At 58.6% G+C, this 17,094-nt stretch overlaps 2 protein-coding genes across 18 annotated transcripts in view; both read right to left on the bottom strand.

The window, feature by feature from the left end:
- Nucleotides 1–847: 847 nt before the first annotated feature.
- On the bottom strand, nucleotides 848–4,682 carry LOC101276993 (cytochrome b-c1 complex subunit 10). Its single transcript, XM_004286338.4, has 3 exons — nucleotides 4,525–4,682; nucleotides 1,502–1,650; nucleotides 848–1,002 (listed from the first exon to the last, which is right to left on the bottom strand). Exons 1-2 carry the CDS (start codon nucleotides 4,572–4,574, stop codon nucleotides 1,530–1,532), a joined length of 171 nt encoding a protein of 56 aa, XP_004286386.1. The 5' UTR covers nucleotides 4,575–4,682; the 3' UTR covers nucleotides 848–1,002; nucleotides 1,502–1,529.
- A 4,757-nt stretch (nucleotides 4,683–9,439) lies between these two features.
- Nucleotides 9,440–17,094, bottom strand: part of TCF3 (transcription factor 3) — a 35,791-nt gene continuing 28,136 nt past the window's right edge. For 4 of the 17 annotated variants that reach the window (XM_033417526.2, XM_033417522.2, XM_004286339.4 and 1 more), the window contains 3 exons: nucleotides 14,506–14,635; nucleotides 14,116–14,351; nucleotides 9,440–11,834 (listed from right to left, as the gene is read on the bottom strand). In XM_033417526.2, coding sequence (XP_033273417.1) covers nucleotides 11,692–11,834; nucleotides 14,116–14,351; nucleotides 14,506–14,635 — 509 coding nt within the window. In that variant the 3' untranslated portion in view covers nucleotides 9,440–11,691. Of the gene's footprint in view, nucleotides 11,835–12,049; nucleotides 12,277–14,115; nucleotides 14,352–14,505; nucleotides 14,636–17,094 lie in introns of those variants that run through there. The other 13 variants (XM_033417528.2, XM_033417520.2, XM_033417521.2 and 10 more) reach the window with 13 other exon arrangements.

Here is a 17,094-nt window from a genome sequence, read left to right as displayed (position 1 = left end):
GGAGGCGGGCCCTCGCCAGGAACCAACCCTGCCAGAACTGAGCTCAGACTTCCAGCCTCCAGAACTGTGAGACACTCATTCTGTAGCTTAAGCTGCCTGGCCTGTGTTTTGTTGTGGCAGCCCAAACAGACTAATAAAATAGCTCTTCTTCACAAATAGAACGTTTCTAGAATTTTCCGGAACTTGGCAGGAGTTGGAGGGAACTGCCTGTATGCAGTATATCCTCGTGTACCCGCTCATTTTTGTATCCCCGGTGATGGTTTAACACGTCTACAGGTTCTGATGTTCCTCCTTCAAGGCACAGAGCCTAATTCTCCTCCCGAATAAGGTGTGGAGCAGGAGATGGCCTGAGAGTCCCGAGTAGGTCATAAAAGGCACAGAGGCTCTTCCCTGCCTGCTCTCGGGCCGCTGTGTAGTAGAGAGGCTCAAGCAGCGTCTGGGAGGCCCACGTGGGGAGGAGCCACGTGAGGGGGCCGCCGGGAAGCCCCGACTCCCCACCCCACCCCGGTGCCACCCTTCATCATGCAGCCGATGCCACCACTGCAACCTCATGAGGGACCCTCAGCCAAGACCCCCCCAGACAGATCACTCCCAAATTCTCGCTGAGAGATAATGAATGTTTGTCTGGAGCCACTAGGTCAAGGGTAACTTTTTAAGGCAGCAATCGATAAAAACCCCGTGCAGGTATTATCCACTAAACATCTGAAGTAATCAAACCATGTCTGCCAGCCGCTGGGAAACTGCAGATTTGCAGTTTTGGAGTTGAAAGGCTCCCCGGGTCATCTGGGCCCCTGGGCCTAAAGTCAACATAACCAAGCCCCAGCATGAGCACGTGCAGGCCAGCAGGTTTCAGGGTGAGGTTTAATGCCATGTGTGTTCACACACCAAAGTTATTTCCACCAACGTAGGAAACCTAACTCGCGCCGTGTATTTCCTCGAGGTCAATCCCAAGAGCCTGGGCCGTTCCAGATGCAGATGGAAGGGGGCAGCACCACCAGACACCTGGAGGGGGAATGAAGCAGGGTGAGCAGCAGATGCTGAGCGCCCAGTAAGAGCACAGACGCCGCCAACAGGCTCTAACACCAGATCTGGCTGTGCCACTTAGGAGTCTGTGAAATGGGGATGCGCGTGCACTCTGGGCTGTCAGGTGGGCAGCACAGCGCCAGGCTCGTCAGTGCTCATAGCAGCCCACCCAGGGAGGCCAGCCTCCATTTTCCTGTCTGTAAAATGGGGCATCCCTCCGCCCCACCCAGGGTGCAGGCTCAGCCTCCAGGACTGAGCCCCGAGGGGCAGCGCCCACTCCCCAGCCCCACAAACCGAGGCTGCTGGCTGGCAGCTCTGCGCCACCAGGCAGGAGGCTAGTGCAGGGCTCCGCCCTCAGGCAGGGTTCTCCAGGTGTGCCCCCAACACCTGCCGGCCCAGCCCTGGACCTGCGGGGAACACTGCTCCTCTGCTGCTCAGGAATCCCGGGCTATACCAGCCGACAGCTGCTGAAACTTACCGGAGGGGTCCGAGGGGGATGGGTTTAATTAATCGTCCTTCTTGAACTTGCCGTTGATGTAGGGCACCCAGTCCAGAATCAGCCGCCAGTCAGTGGCCCACACCAGCCCCAGGGCTCCCACGGTGCCCCACATGCCCACTGTGGGTAACCTGCAAGAATGGGGGTCAGGCCTCACCCTCCCGGTAGCGTGGCCGGATCCCCCCCATCCCAAGCTGCCATTTTTCAGGTGCCCACACCACCCCCACGCACCGGGCCCTGCCCAGCTTTGTGGACACATCCTGCTGATGACCCCGAGGGCAGGCACCAGGCAAGTGACCCTAAGGCAACTCCATTCCCATCTACTTTCATATTAGGATATGCATGAGGGTTTTTGTTGTTGTTTTTTTAGTAAATTTATTTATTTATTTTTGGCTGCACTGGGCCTTCGTTGCTGCACACGGGCTTCCTCTAGTTGCGGTGCACGGGCTTCTCATTGCGGTGGCTTCTCGTTGCGGAGCACGGGCTGTGAGCGTGCGGGCTTCAGTAGTTGTATCACGTGGGCTCGGTAGTTGTGGCTCGCGGGCTCTAGAGCGCAGGCCCAGTAGTTGTGGCACACGGGCTTCGCTGCTCCGTGGCATGTGGGATCTTCCCGGACCAGGGCTCCAACCCGTGGTCCCCTGCACTGGGAGGCAGACTCTTAACCACTGCGCCACCAGGGAAGTCCCTGATTAAGGTTTTATTTGAGGAATTCCACTAAAAAAAAAAAAAAGCCCAAGCTTGTAAAGCACAAGGATATCTAAACTTTGCAGGTAGGCACGTTAATGTGGTTTGCAGCAGCTCGATCCCTGAGACAGCCGATGGACTGAGGGAGGTGTGAGTTATCAGGGTCCCTGTCTCACAGATGAGACCAAGGCACAGAGAGGGCAAGCCATGCCCCCGAGACACACAGCCCACCGGGTGCAGAGCCGAGGCAGGGACTCCAAGACCACCACACTCCACATTTACGTCCATTGATGGGCAGGGTCCAGGACGGCCCCAATAGTCCCACCTCCTGGTGTTCACACCCCTGTACAGCCCCTCCCCTTGAGGTCGGCAGGATCCAGTCACCCGCCTCTGATAAATCAAATATGAGAGATGATGGGCTGTCACTTCTTTCGTTTTGGTTTGGTTTTCTTTGGCCGCACCACACGGCTTACGGGATCTTAGTTACCCGACCAGGGATTGAACCCAGGCCCCAGCAGTGAAGGCGCCGAGTCCTAACCACTGGACCGCGAGGGAATGTCACTTTTGAGATGGACTTTTAGAGACTGGCTCCGTCAGGGCGTGCTCGTTTGCTCTTACCCTCTCTGCGGGGAGCCAGCTGCTAGTTTGTGAGCTGCCCTGTAGAGGGGCCCCTGTGGCAGAGGATTGAGGGTGGCCCCCTGCTGCAACCACAGGTGTGACCTGGAAACACATCCTCCAGTAAAGCCTTCAGATGAGACACTGAGCAGGGGACTCAGCTGTGTTCCAATTCCTGACCCACAGTAACTGATAATGAATGTCTGCAAAGCTGCTGCATTTGGTGGGCTCTTTGTTATGCAGCGACAGAGAACTCTCACAGGCTCCATCGCTGGTCTGTGCAGGGGCAGAATTTGTGCAGGGGTGCCCACTTCACCGGATCGCCATAACCCATGGGCCTGGGGTGTTGGGGTGGAGAGATGGAAGCAGCAACACCCCCTCCCCAACCTGCCTCACCAACGACACCCCCTGCTCCCTGGGGAGACCCTGGGGAGAGGCCCGTACAACTCAACTTTGCGCCTTGGTGGGGTCCCGGGTTATTGCTGCTTTTGGAACAGGCTCTGGGGCAGCTGTCACGAACAGAGAGGGGATCTTTCCTCTCACTGCCCAACAGCTTTGAGGGGTGCTGAGATCAGAGAAGCCTGCCCTCAGGGAGGCCTCCACCGCCCGCCCCGCCCCGCCCCGCAATCATCCTGGCCACTCCCCTTGGGGCCCGGTGGAGCTCACAAAGAGGGAGGTGGCCACACGCCTGACCTCCACGGGGCACCGAAGGTGATGATGCTGCTGACAGTCCCTCGTGGGACTTCGTTACACCCTCACCACCTCTCCTCCCCCTCTTCACAGGAAGACACCCGGAGGAGCTGAGTGCAGAGTACCCCGCTGGTGAGCGCGGATGCTCCGAGACTGAGACCCCACAACTCCATAGTGTCTCCTGGGGGTGAGTCCCGCTTCCTGGCCTCAGGAAGCCAGTGTGGGTGGGACAGGGCTGCACCCACCCCCTTTATTACTTTACATCAACCTCATGCCGTGGATCACATCGGTTTAATTTTTTTCTGGTCCACGACCTAGAGCGTCAGCCAGGAAAGTTCCGTTTATCGCTGTGTCTCCGGCACCCGACTCAGTGGTAGGTGCGAGCACACATCAGTTGCTCAGTGGGTGCTGCTGCCGACTGAACGAAACCCTGGATGAGGGGGTCGCTGCTCTGACCACGCGCAGATGGGGACGGACCGACAGCGCCCGGAGGCTCGAGCCGCCCGCGGTAGGGGCTGCAGGGGCCGCTGGCGGTCCCACCCGACGCCAGGGACGGACTTTCGTCCTGAGCCTGGGTCGCCCCAGCTGTAAAGCGCCACTGTCACTGTCCACCCGAAGGTCCCTGCCGGGGCTCAGGGACACGACTGCGGAGTACAGGCCCGCTGTTTCTCAGCGCCTCACGTCGTGTGCTCCCCAATCCCGGCTGCCACGTGGGGTCACCCCCATCCCACCCGCCTCCCACGGGGGTCAGTCAAGGACAGGCGCAGCCCTCGGCTTCACAACAACGTCAAACAAAAGCAAAGCCAGGAGCGCATAGGGTCAGTTTCCAGCCCCAGGAGCTGAGCCGGGGGTGCTGGGCGCGGACTGCGTGGGCACCATCGCGGCCCCCAGGCAAAGCGCCTCAGGGTCGGGGGCCAGCCACTCGCGGGGCAGACCGCGCCGCCGCTCTGTGCCTCAGTTTCCCCATTTGGGACCTGGGAGGACAAGGGGTCCGGGGGCGGTAGCCGCATCCTCACCAGTTTCTGGCCAGCTGGCGGTAGCGCGGGCCCACGAACCGTTCCAACATAGCGGCGCCGTCTCAGCTCAGGGTGACCCTGGTCCCTCCGGCTCGGGCGCACTGCGCAGGCGCGGCCCCAGCAGCGCGCAGGCCCGCAGGGAGGCCCCGCCCCGCCCTGCCCGGCCCAGCCCAGCCCAGGCGGGCTGACCGCTCGAGATCCGGGGACCGCCGCCGCTGCGCGCGCAGACTCGGAAAATATTTGCACTCACTTCCGGGGAGGGTCTGAAGAACGCAGACTAGAGTGGGCGGGCCAGGGAGGCGGGGCTTTCTGACCACGTGACGTGAGTACGCGGGGTCTGCTTCTCCGCTCCGGCGGTCAGAGTGGCCCCAAGCTGCGCAACGTCCAGCGACTAAGTGTGGCCCGCGACATTTGACTGGTGAGTTTGTGTCCTTATTACGTGCCAGAACTTTATTTACAGTTAAAGAAGCAGGCCAAACAGGGAAGGGTTAAGCCCAGAGTCGCACAGAGGGGAAGGGTGGGATTTGAACTCCCTTTTGGAGGAATTAGGCGTTGTCACTGGACTCGCTGTGTGTGGGACCTTGGCCAGATGACAGCGCTTCCCCGAGCCTCGGTTTGCTGGCATTTTGTTGTCTGTTGCTCAGAGGCTCGGTGGCAAATTGTTTGCACGTTTCGATTGGGAGTGATTCCTCATTCCGGCAGCAGAGGGAGGCCTGGTTCCTCGCGCTGTCAACATTCAGGATGCCACCTGTTAGCTGATGGACCCAGGACAGGTGGGTCCTCCTCCCTCGGCTTTCCGCCGCCCCAGGCTCGCTCGGGCTCGCCTTCTCCTTTCACCGCCTCCGGGGTCCCAGCGTCGAATGCAGGCTTGGAGATGCGGACTGGACACCGTGGGGTTTGTCTGCCCAGCCCAGCCCATCCTGCTGGGATCGGCCCCTCGGCACCCTCCAAGACTGCGGTTCCCAGAGGGCTGCAGGTTCTCACCTAGCCCTGGCCTCCGACCATGGGGTTGGTTGGAGACCATGGTCTGGGCAGGAGGGGTGCTCGTTGCTATTGAGTTGGACATTGTTTCTCCGCCTTTCCAGTTGGCCTGGGATTTTTGAGCTTGGGATCAGAGAGGACCTGAATTAAGTCTCTGTCCTCGATGGAAACTTAAAAAGTGGGATGTAGGGGCCACCCTGGAGATTGTAGAATCTGAGACAGAGATTAGAAATCATGAGACAGAGACTAGACCTGCGTGAAAAGATGAGCAGAGGTGGGCATAGAGGCCTTGGGGCTGCAGGTCCTGGATCCAGCAGTTTCTGAAGCTCTGCTGCATTGTTCCTTCTGCTTAATGCACTTCAGCTCACGAGGCAGAATGCTTTTCATTTCAAATGATAAACGAAGAACAAAAACTGGCTTAAGAGAACAGAAGGAAGTTCTGTGGCATGTTAGATGGCTTCAGGCACAGCTGCATCCAGGAGTCTAGCAATATGATTAGGAATCTTCTCTCTATCTCTCAGCTCTTCTTTCCTCTGTGTTGCCCTTACTCTGTGGTGAACTCTGAGCAGAGGCACCGAGAAACTCTTGGTTGACATTACAGCAACCCTTGCAGGAAGATGGCACCTCTTTCCCAATAATCACAGAAAATGCCCCCAAGCTGCTTCTCATTCGCGTGCTGTGGAAACAGGGCAGAGTTGGCCCCTCTCATTTGAGGATGTGGGCTGAAATTGGAGGAGAATCCCCAAAAATACCAGGATTCTGTGACCAGAAGAGATGGTGGATAAGCAAGAACGGTTGGCCCCGCTCGCACCCTGCTGGCCCTCTGCCCTGGCCTCCTGGGTTCCATGCAGGATCCCTATCTGGCCCTCAGGAAACGGAACGACTTTTCTTGTCTTCATCAATGTGAAATTCACATAACATACAATTAACCATTGTAAAGTGTAGAATTCAGTGGTCTTTAGTACATTCACAAGGTTGTGCGACCACCACCTCCATCTAATTCCAGAACATTCCATCACCCCAATAGAAGCCCCATCCTCATCAGCAGTCACCCCACCCACCACCCCCTTCCCAGCCCTTGACAACCAGGAATTCACTCTCTGTCTATGCATCTGCTTGTTCTGGACGTTTCCCATCAATGGAATCACACCCTGTGTGTCCTTCTGTGTCTGGCTTCTCTCACTGAGCGTCGTGTTCTCAAGGTCCATCCACACTGTAGCGAGTGTCAGGGCTTCACCCCTTTTCATGGCTGAGTGATGTTCCCCTGTGTGGAGGGACCACATGGTGTTTATCCGTTCATCTGTTGGATTCTTTTCTTTTACAATTTTTACAACTTTACTGATGTATACTTGACCTACAAAAATGCACGTATTTAAAACATACAACTTGGTATTTCGACATATGTGCACACCCATGAAACCATCACAGTGTGGAGATAATGAACACCTCCCCCCTCGTCCCCTGGAAGTTTCCTCCTGCCCCTTTGGGACCCCACCCACTCCCCCCTCCAGCCCCTACAACCACGCTACTGTGAATTAGTCTGCATTTTCTAGACTTTTCTACCGAGAATCATAGAGTATGTTCTGTTTGGTGTCTGGCTTTGTCCACGCAGCGTAGCTATTTTGAATCATCCAAGCCATTGTTTCCGTCAGAGTTTCATTCTTTCCACTGCTGAGTTGTGGACCATGGAGTGGGTGGACCCTTGTGTTTACCCACTGACCTGTTGAAGGACATTTGGGTGGTTTCCACGTTTTGGCGATGGGAAAGGAATCTGCAATGAGCAGTTGCATCCAGGTCTTTGTGTGGACATGTGTCTTTGTGTCTCTTGGGTGGATGACTGGGGTGGACTGGCTGCTGGCTGACTTGTAGAGGAGGCTTATGTTTAACTGTAGAAGAAACTGCCACAGGCTTTTATTATTGTTGAGGTGTAATTGATGTGTAACATGTTAGTTTCAGGTGCACCGCCAAAGTCTTTTCCAAAGTCCTTGTATCTGTTTGTGTTCCGACCAGCGAGGTATGAAGAGTCCCTGTTGCGTTTGGATGTTTTGCCGTTTTAAAAAAAGGCACAGATGCTATTAATTTCCTGTGGCTGCGTGACAAATGACCACAAGCTGGGTGGCTTAAAGCAACAGGGGTTTATCCTCTTCCAGTTCTGGAGACCATATGTCTGAGATCAAGGTGTCACAGGGCTGTGGTCCCTCCGGAGGCTCCAAGGGAGGGTCCTTTCTGCCTCTTCCAGCTTCTGTCCCCTGCCACCCCGCCCCCACCCCACCCCGGCATCCCTTGGCTTGTGGCTGCATCCCTCCAGCCTGTTGTCACGTGGCTTCTCGTTTGTGTCTCTTGTCTTCTGTCTCTTATAAGGACACTTGTCATTGATTTGGGGGTCACCCTAATCCAGGATGATCTTGAGATCCTTAACTTGATTACATCTGCAAAGACCCTTTTTCAAAATAGGGTGCCCTTCACAGGTCAGGACGTGGGCCTTTCTTTTGTGGTTCCCATCACCCTGCTGCAGCCCGGCACCATCTGTCTCAGTCAGGCATGTCCCTTCCCTCCCTGGCCTGTGGGTGTCAGGGCTGTTCCAGGACCGGGCTCTGCGCGTTCTCTGTCAGCCCTGGAGGGCCCGGTGGGCATCCAGCAGATGGGGAGCCGCAGGCTTTGAAAGGCTTGGACTCAGGAACACACCTGCGACACCACTGGCACTGTCAAGCCACACACACATCCACCGCCCCAGTTTCCCTGTGCCCAACCCCCTGCCACCAGATTTCTCTGACCTGAGTCAAGCAGATGCTCCTTCAAGAAATTTTCATGGAGCCAACCCCTGCTGGGACAGAGAGGCGACGCCTCCCTGGATAAGGATTTTGGCACCTTTAAGGTATTTTTAGACACCTATATTGAGATATAATCCACACACCATACAATTCACCCATTCAGTGTGCATCAATCATTCAGTGGGTTTTGGTGTATTACATTATTTATTTTAAAATATTTATTTTTTTATTTATTTTAATTTATTTATTTGGCCGCGCCAGGTCTTAGTTGAGGCATGTGGGATCTAGTTCGCTAACCAGGGATAGAACCTGGGCCCCCTGCATTGGGATCCAATAAAGATGTTAAAATACATACGTACATACATACATACTAACTCAGGGAGTGGCCTTCTGCCAGGAGCCAGTCAGCTTCCACATCCCGGGAGCCCTTATTCCAAGTGCAGTTCCCTGGCTTTGCCCGAGGAACTTTGCTTCTAGAACAAGGAATCACCGTGGCCACCTTTCCCAGTGTCTGCGGCCTTGCTCACCACCACCCCATCAAACCCCGGTTGAGGGCTGAACTGTGTCCTCCCAAGAGGACATGTTCAAGTCTTGACCACCCCCCACCCCTGCTACCTGTGAACAGGACCTTATTTGGAAATAAGGTCTTTGCAGATGTGATTGGTTAAGATGAGGTCATGCTAGAGATTTTGCGGCCCTAAGGCAATGACAGGTGTGTGTGTAGGAGGGACACCTGGACACAAGACACACAGGGAGAGGCCACCTGAAGATGGAGGTGGAGATCAGGGTGATGCGGCTGCAAACCGAGGCACACCTGAGGCCCCCAGAAGCTGGAAGAGGCAGGCAGGAAGGACTCTCCTGGGGTGGGGGGTGGTCAGGAGGGAACGCGGCCCTACCACACCTGGACCTGGGACATTTGGCCTGCAGAATGTGTAAGAACAGATTCCTGTGGTTTCCAAGCCCCCTGCCCGCCCGCCGAGCTGTTTTAGCTGTCCAGATGTGCAGTGCGGATAAGTCCACAACACCCGGGGCCATCCTTGGTGGGATGTACTCAGGCCACCTAGTGAGCGCCTACGCCGACACCGACACCGGGGGCACCACCTTCCCAACCCCTCTTTTCATCTGTAAGCACACAGCAGCTGAAAGATCCAGGGACAGCAAAGTATTGTCATAAAATGTCACATTTATTGCTACAGTGCTGTTATGTACAGGTCTCCAAATCGACTTTAGAGGATCGTTATTAAAAATCCCAAAGAATTCAGCCAGCTGTGTTGACACTTATATAAAATTATTCTACTTAAAAAACTTTTTGTTGTTTTTAAAAAAATCAGTTATCCTGAGGCACTCAGAGCACAATTTTCCCTGTAATTGTAGTTCTTCCCCTCCCCCAAGGCTACTTTTTCCCGTGCTGGGTTAATCTCATTATATATATATAAAATATATAAAACTTAAATTATATATGTAATACACAGTTCAAAAGTTTGTGGGCCTCGGGGGGGCCGCAGAGGCTCCTCAGCCCCTGCCCATCTGGGTCTGTGGGTTAGGCCCGAGGCAGAGGGAAACTGAGGCAGCTTCCCCAAAGAGAGACAAGACCCACAGACCAGGGGAGTCACCAAGGAGAGTCCCCTGATCGGTCTTAGGGGCAGACCCCAGGGGATCCCAGGGACCTGGAGGTGGCCCCGGCCCCAAGCTGGGATGTCCCGCTCGTGCTGGCCTTGGGGTTCCCTCAAGCTTCCCGTGGGGCACCCGGCCCCCAGCCGTGGGGAGTTCCAGTCTTGAGGAGTCAGGCCGCCCCAGTGCTCGGGGAGTGAGGGGGTTTGGGGGGAGACACCTGGGATGCTGGTAGGGTGGGGTGCACGCAGCCAGCCTGGGGGTACGTAAGGTCTCTCTGCAGGGGGTAGAGGGAGGGCAGGTGAGACCCCAGCAGGCCTGACCCCACACCCAGGTGACACGTAAGGTGACCAACCGCCCTGGACTTTGTTTAAACCTGGGACAGCCCAGGCCGAGTGGGTTCCCCTGAACATACGGGAGAGAGGGCTACTTGGGGAGGCCTGGGAGCTGGCACCCAGGGCCTGAGAGCGGTTCAGCCTCCTGGTTTACAGTGGGGCGTCAACCCTGACAGACACACAGCCTGGGGGCCTTTCTGGGCAGGGGGATCCTGTAACTTCCCCAGTCCACACCAGGAAGGCCACTCGGGGAGCAGGGGGTTTCTGTGCCAGAGTTCAGAGTATGAAGAACGGGGTGTTTAGGGAGGCCCCCCAGCACCACGCTCAGCAACGCAGGCCCCGGGCCCAGGAATGCTGCTCCTCACAAAGTCCCGTCTGAGAGAGGTCCCAGGACTTGGAGGGATGTGGGGCTGGCAGGCCGCAGGCAGGGGCCTGGGGGACCCGAGCTGCTTGCGGGCAGGAACCTCAGCTGTGTGACAGGGGAGCGTCCCTGCCTCCTTGGAGGTGCCCCAGCAGGGTGTCCCCCTTCCTGAGGGAGGGGAGCAGATCTGGCAGGGGAGGCCCCCACCAAGCAAGGGCCCACCTGCTACTTCGCAGGGAGCAAAACCACAAGAGCAAGCCCCCCACACTAGAACCTGAACTGGATGGCACCTGCCACCCCTGGTCCAGTGGCTCCCGGGGCGGGGGCACCTCAAGTTTACACGGGATCTTTTTAAAGTTTTTTGGCCACGCCACGTGGCACGAGGGATCTCAGCTCCCCGACCAGGGATTGAACCCGTACCCCCTGCATTGGGAGCGTGGAATCTTAACCACTGGACCACCAGGGAAGTCCTGGGGTCTTTTTAATACAACTTTTAATAACCTTGTTGATCATGAAATGCAATGCTCATTTCTAGAAACAGCAGCAAAAATAGCAAGACACACGAGACTTTTATACAAAAAAATTTGTTGCTTAGAAAACATACGCAAAAAAAGCTAAAAAAAAAAGAGACCAAAGGCATCATTCTTACTAGTTTTCTTCTACATTAAAACAAAAAAACTCTCATAACTAAGTTTCCTTTTATTTTCCTTAAAAAAAAAAAAAAAAAAAAAAAAAACCTCTCAGGCGTAGGCACAAGTTGCTGGTTGGTGGCTGCCGACCAAGCTGGCTCCGCACAGCATTTCCCTCCTGTGAACGGTATGTTTGAGTCTTCACGTTTTATACTTAAGGCATTCATTTTCTTGTCTGACAACATGTATATACCAAAAACAAAAACAATGCTCCTTGCCGCCCAGGCCTGGGCAGCAGGGCCGAGATGCACTTTCAGGATCCATCAAGCCAGAGGCCTGGCGGTGGTGTTGCCTCCGGAGCGCCCAGGGGGTGTTGGCTCAAGGCTGACCACGGGCTGCGTGGGGTGGGGACCAGGCGCCTGGCGTGGACTGTCCCAGGTTAGACCAAGGTGGGGTCACTCGTCTGGGAAGCGTTCCTGTCACATGTGCCCGGCAGGGTTGTGGGCCTCGCCCAGGCCTGGGTGGGCGGCCGACAGCACCATCTGGGCATCTCCGACCACGCCGGACACCTTCTCCTCTTCTCGGCGCTTCAAGCAGGCCGCTTTGGGGTTCAGGTTACGCTCTGGGGGGAGGGGGAGAGCACTGTGGGAGAGGGTCCCCGGGGGGAGGAAGAACTGGGGGGGGCCCCGCACGGCTGCTCCATCTCTCGACCTGTCCCCGTCCCCGAGAAGGCCATACGGGCCGGGGGTCTACAGAGCAGGATGAGCGTCGGGGGGCGCCGGCGGCTCAGGTCCCCGGTGGGCGGGAGGGCGGGGCGGGGCCGGCCTGGGCGCCTACCTCGCACCTGCTGCTCCAGGCCCAGGATGACCTGCACGGCCTGCTGCAGGATGAGCAGCTTGGTCTGCGCCTTGTCCGACTTGAGGTGCAGCTGGCACATGCGCCCCAGCTCCCGGAAGGCCTCGTTAATGTCCCGCACGCGCACCCGCTCCCGCGCGTTATTGGCCATGCGCCTCTCCCGGTCCCTCAGGTCTTTCTCCTCCAGGGACAGCACCTCCTCCGTACTGCTGGGTCACAGCACCGGGGCCCCGTTAGTCCCGAGCGGGGGTCGTGGGGAGGGCACCCGCTGGCTGCGAGTGCGCATGCCGTGTGCCTGGCAGGAGGTGGGGCCTTGACCCCCACCCGCGCATGTGCATGGAGCTGGGCGCAGCCCTTGCCCCCGCCCGCTCGCCGTGCCCAGGACTGGCCAGGAAACAGGGAGGCCCCATGCCCCCCACCCCCAGGATGACGACCTTCCCCGTTCAGAGCAGCTGCTTGCTGGGTGAAGGAGAGCTAGGCCTGGGGCTCCCAGAGCTCAGGACACTGAGTCCACAGAAGCAAACCAGCTCACAGCCTGGAGACCCCTCATGCCTGGGCGCCACAGGACTGCACCTGCCCCACGTTGGACCCTGGCTGCCTGAGAGCTGGGCCTGGAGTGGCCACCCTGAGCCCTGCCTGGAGGACCCTGAGGCCTGGCACTTGTGCTCTAACCGCTGGGTGGCGGGCACAGTGTTGAGTCCCCCCAACGAGTCTGGAACAGGGGCTCAGAGAGCTGACCACGGGGTCCACACCCCAGCTCAGGCCCCCCAGGGGCGCAGCGTGGGGCTCTGCACGAACAACCTCTCCATCTGCCTGTTTCCCTGGGAGCCCGTCCTGCCCGCCCACCCTGCCCTCGGGCCTGAGCGACCCCCGCGGGTGGCGGCGGCGGCCGGAGCTCAGGACAAGCGTGCAGACCAAACTGACAGACAGGCCTCGGGGCCCCTTTCTTCCCTCAAGTCCCGATGGGGGCCGTGGGGGAGGAAAGGCCCGGGTCGCAGCCCTGCTGTTTCAGCGCTTGGGCGCAAGTGCGAGGTAAGGAGGGCAGCCGGTGGGAATGAGGAGGTGGGCGGCCAGGGTGGGGGAGCACGGGGGGCAGAGAGCAGAGAGGCGGGCGGACGCGGCGTGACGCCCATGCCGCCGTGGGGACGCGGAAACCCCAGAGCTCAGGGGACAGTGGGCGGCAGGCCAGGGCCCTAGCTCCGGTCCAAGCGACAGCGCTGCAGGAGAGAAAGGGTTAATGGGGCAGCGGGGGTGGGGTGGGGGTCGTTAAGGAATCAGCTGGAGGGAGTCACACAGCCTCCCTGACCCTCACTCAGCCTTGGGGATGGGGGGTGAACCCCACCTGCAAGTGGGGACCGATGGGCTCAGGCGCCCCACGAAGTGTCTGCTCAGAGCTAGAGCGACAGTGACATTCTCTGGGAGCCAGGGGACACGAGTCCCTGCCAGCCGGACTCTGGGCTTCCTCAGAAGGAAGGGCTGGGCAGGTGGAGTCTTTGGGGTCTGAGGAGACAGTTCTGTGCCAAAGTGCCCAGGGCTACAGGGCTAGGAGTCGAGAGTCTGTTCCTCTTACTTGAGGGGACAATGGGATGGGACTTCGCTGGCAGTCCAGTGGTTAACACTTCCCCCGCTTCTACTGCAGGGGGTGCGGGTTCAATCCCTGGTTGGGGAACTAGGATCCCGCCTGCCAACGCAGCACAGCCAAAAAAACCCACTGGAGACAGCAATGGGGCCTGGCTAGGCAGAGGGCCCACGGTCAGGAGGGAGATGGTCACTGAGGAGGGAACGGCCACTGCAGAGGAGGATGGTCACTGGGGGGATAGTCACAGCAGGGAAATGGAAAACGGTCGCTGAAGGGGGGCTGGTCACTGTAGGAGGCGGAAAGTCAGCAGAGGAGGTCACTGCAGGGGTGATGTCACTGCAGGGAAAAGGTCACAGGGCAAGGGAGAAAGGTCACAGCGGGGGATGTCACGCAGGGGAGGTGGGCTCCAGGAAGGGAGGAGGGGAGAGCGAGGGCAGCAGTGGGGGAGGGGAGCGGCGCCCCCACTGACCTCGCACCTGCTGCTCCAGGTTCAGGATGACCGACACGGCCTGGTGCAGGATGAGCAGTTTGGTCTGGGGCTTCTCACTGTTGAGGTGCAGCTGGCACATGCGCCCCAGCTCCTTAAAAGCCTCATTGATGTCTCGGACCCGCAGCCGCTCCCGCGCGTTATTGGCCACCCGGCGCTCCTTCTCCCGCTCAGCCTTCTGCTCTGGGGGGAGAAGGTCGTCCTCGTCCTCGTCCGGGCTACGGGGCCAGGGGCCAGAGGGAGACAGTGAGGCAGGGCCGGGCAAGGGCCTGCCGCGGCCTCGGGAGCCGGCGCCCCGTGCGTGTGCACGGGCGCCCTGAGAGGCCCCCGTGCGCATGCGCAGCCGGCCTGTGGGGGTGGGGGGGGCGGCACCTGGTCCTGGTGCGCGGGGCCTTGAGGTCCTTCTTCTCGTCCTCGGCGGTGTCGGCCGCCACGTTCTCTCCGTCCTCCTGCTCCTCCCGCTTGATGTCGCCAGGCCCTGGGGCGGCGCCGCGCCCGAGATCTGCAACGGGCCGGAGTCAGGGGCCTCCGTGCGCAACGGCAAGCCACCCAGAAGCCCACCAAGAGCGGGACACCGGCCTCACGCCACACGCGGGCACCCGTTCCAGACCCCACGGACCGAAAGGCCTTCAGAAGAAAGTGCGCCGAAATGTCGTGGCCACTCAGGGGCGGAAAACTGTTTCCTAAAACGCTAAGGAGCTGTCCTCAAAAGAAACAGAAATCGATAAACTTGAATATATCAAAATTGAGAACTTCTCATCACCAAGAAAATAAGCGGCTGCGCCACTGGACAGAAGACGCCGTCACGTACAAGCCAACAAAGGGCAGGTCCCCACGATCCCAAAGAACTGCTACAAGTCAGTGCGGACGTGATGGAGAAGCCCGAGGGAGGCAGGGAGGGCCCCCGGGAGCCTGCAATCTGCGTCATCGCTTCAGGAAATGCTGAAATGCTGCAGGTCTGAGTATCGCTTATGGGTGTGACCGCTTTGGAAAACACTTTTTCCGCCTTATCTGGAAAAGGCGGGCACGTGTGTGCCCAGCAACCCTCCAACCCAGAATCACACCCGCCACCAGGAGACACGCTCAGAAGGTTCGGAAGAGCGCCCACGCGTGGGCCCAGGTTGGGGCGGGACCTAGTGTCCCGTGAGGCCAGGGCTGGTCCTTGCATGGCAGCTGAGCAAGCAGTCGGGTGGGAAAGCCACCCAGTAGGACAATGACCCACAAAACCCCAGGCCCAGGCCACATAAAGAGACCCGCGGCCGAGGGCACACAGCTGCTTGAAACCACCACGTGGCCGCGGGACTGGCCTGGGCTCTCCCGCAGCTGAACCGCACGACGCAGGCAGTGCTTAAAAGACCAGCTTGGGGGCTCCCTCAGAACTGCTGCCACCAGGCCGGGGCATCCTGGGCCCTGTGGGGGGCTGAGCGTCATCCCTGCCCCTGTAACAGCCAAAGATGTCCCCAGACGCCACCCAGGTGTGCAGTGACAAAATCTGGACACCCAGTCAAGAGTCAGGCTGGTTCTGGGGCTGCAGGGCCCTCAGGCGGGCCTGAGGGTTGTGTGGTGGGTTCAGGGGGGCCTTGCGGTCAAATGCGCGCAGCATGTGGCACAGCGCATTTTTCACCAGGTCGATGGGGGCAGGGTGGGTGTAGTCCTGGATCCTCCCCAGGCCTGGGTCTCACCGGCTGTTGCAGGGTCAGCATTAACTGACCCTGGGACGGGACCCTGTGACACCCAGGGCCCCAAACCCCAGTGGGCATGCACAAGCCTGCCCGTTACCCCATTCTATAGCTAACCTTGTGCCAAGTGACTTTGCCCCTCTCGCTACTGCTGATTTCTCTGCTTCCCCAGACAATTAACAACCCAGAACTCCACCAACGCCGCCCCACTTGCCCTGACGGGGCCCTCAACTCAGCATCCAATGTAGTGCACCCTCCTCCAGGCCCCTCAATGCCCGCCCCCCCGATGTGCCTGGGACCCTGGCCCCGCCTAAGACCCTGCCCCACCTGGGACCTGCCCAGGCTCCCCACCATCAACTCCACTGTGTGCCAAGGACCCCGAGACCCCACCTACAGACTGAAACCGTACCTCCTCCTCCACATCTGCAAATCCTTCAAAGCACCTGGAAATCGCACACCACTGCCCCCTCTTCGGCCCCTCACAGGCCAGTCCATAGCATCCACCCACACCATTCCTCCTGGACCAGCAGTCCCCCTCTGCCCTGTTTCCCACTTCCAACCCAAGCCCCCCACCCAGTCTGTCCTTCCAGTAGCAGCCACCAGAGGATGTCTATGAGCACCTGAGCAAGGCCCTGCCCCTCTTCTACCCACAGCCCTCCAGGGCCCTCACCTCCCTGGGGTAAAAGCCCAAGTCCTCCCCAAGGCCCTGCACGACCTGCCCCATCCCCTACCCCGTCCCTTCCCGTCCCTGCCCTCCTCCCTCTCTCCCCCTCGCTCACTCTGCTCCAGACACACGGGCCTCCTTGCTGTTCCTCCAACACACAAGGCACAGCTCTGCCCCAGGGCCTTTGCATGCGTGCACCCACACACACACAACTCTCTCCCCAGCACTCATCCTGACACGCTTCCTTCACCTTCCAGTTTCTGCACAAGTCACCCCCTTTCTCTGCCTGATCTGTTTTGTTCCCTGGTGCCGAGAGAAGTGCCAGACACACGATGGACACTAAACATATGCCTTTTGGGACTCTTCCGATTGACCAGGCGAACAGAGAGAGAGGTAGCAACCCACCCCGGAAGCAGCAGGGCCCCTCCCAACCCCTGTGGGATCCTGGCACCAAGCCAGGTAGGGCTTTGGTGATGTGGCAGGGGGCATCTCCCCCTCTCCGCACCAGTGCCCAGTTAGTTACCCTGGACCTCAGTTTCCTCAACTGGAGATGCGGGTGGACAGTCCCGGGCCCATAGGCCACCGGGAAGGTTGGCAGGTGGCTCTCAGTCCCCATTT

The sequence above is a fragment of the Orcinus orca genome, chromosome 3 (genome assembly GCF_937001465.1).
Source record: "Orcinus orca chromosome 3, mOrcOrc1.1, whole genome shotgun sequence".
Classification (NCBI taxonomy): Eukaryota; Metazoa; Chordata; class Mammalia; order Artiodactyla; family Delphinidae; genus Orcinus; species Orcinus orca.
This window is presented reverse-complemented; position numbering and strand designations above follow the sequence as displayed.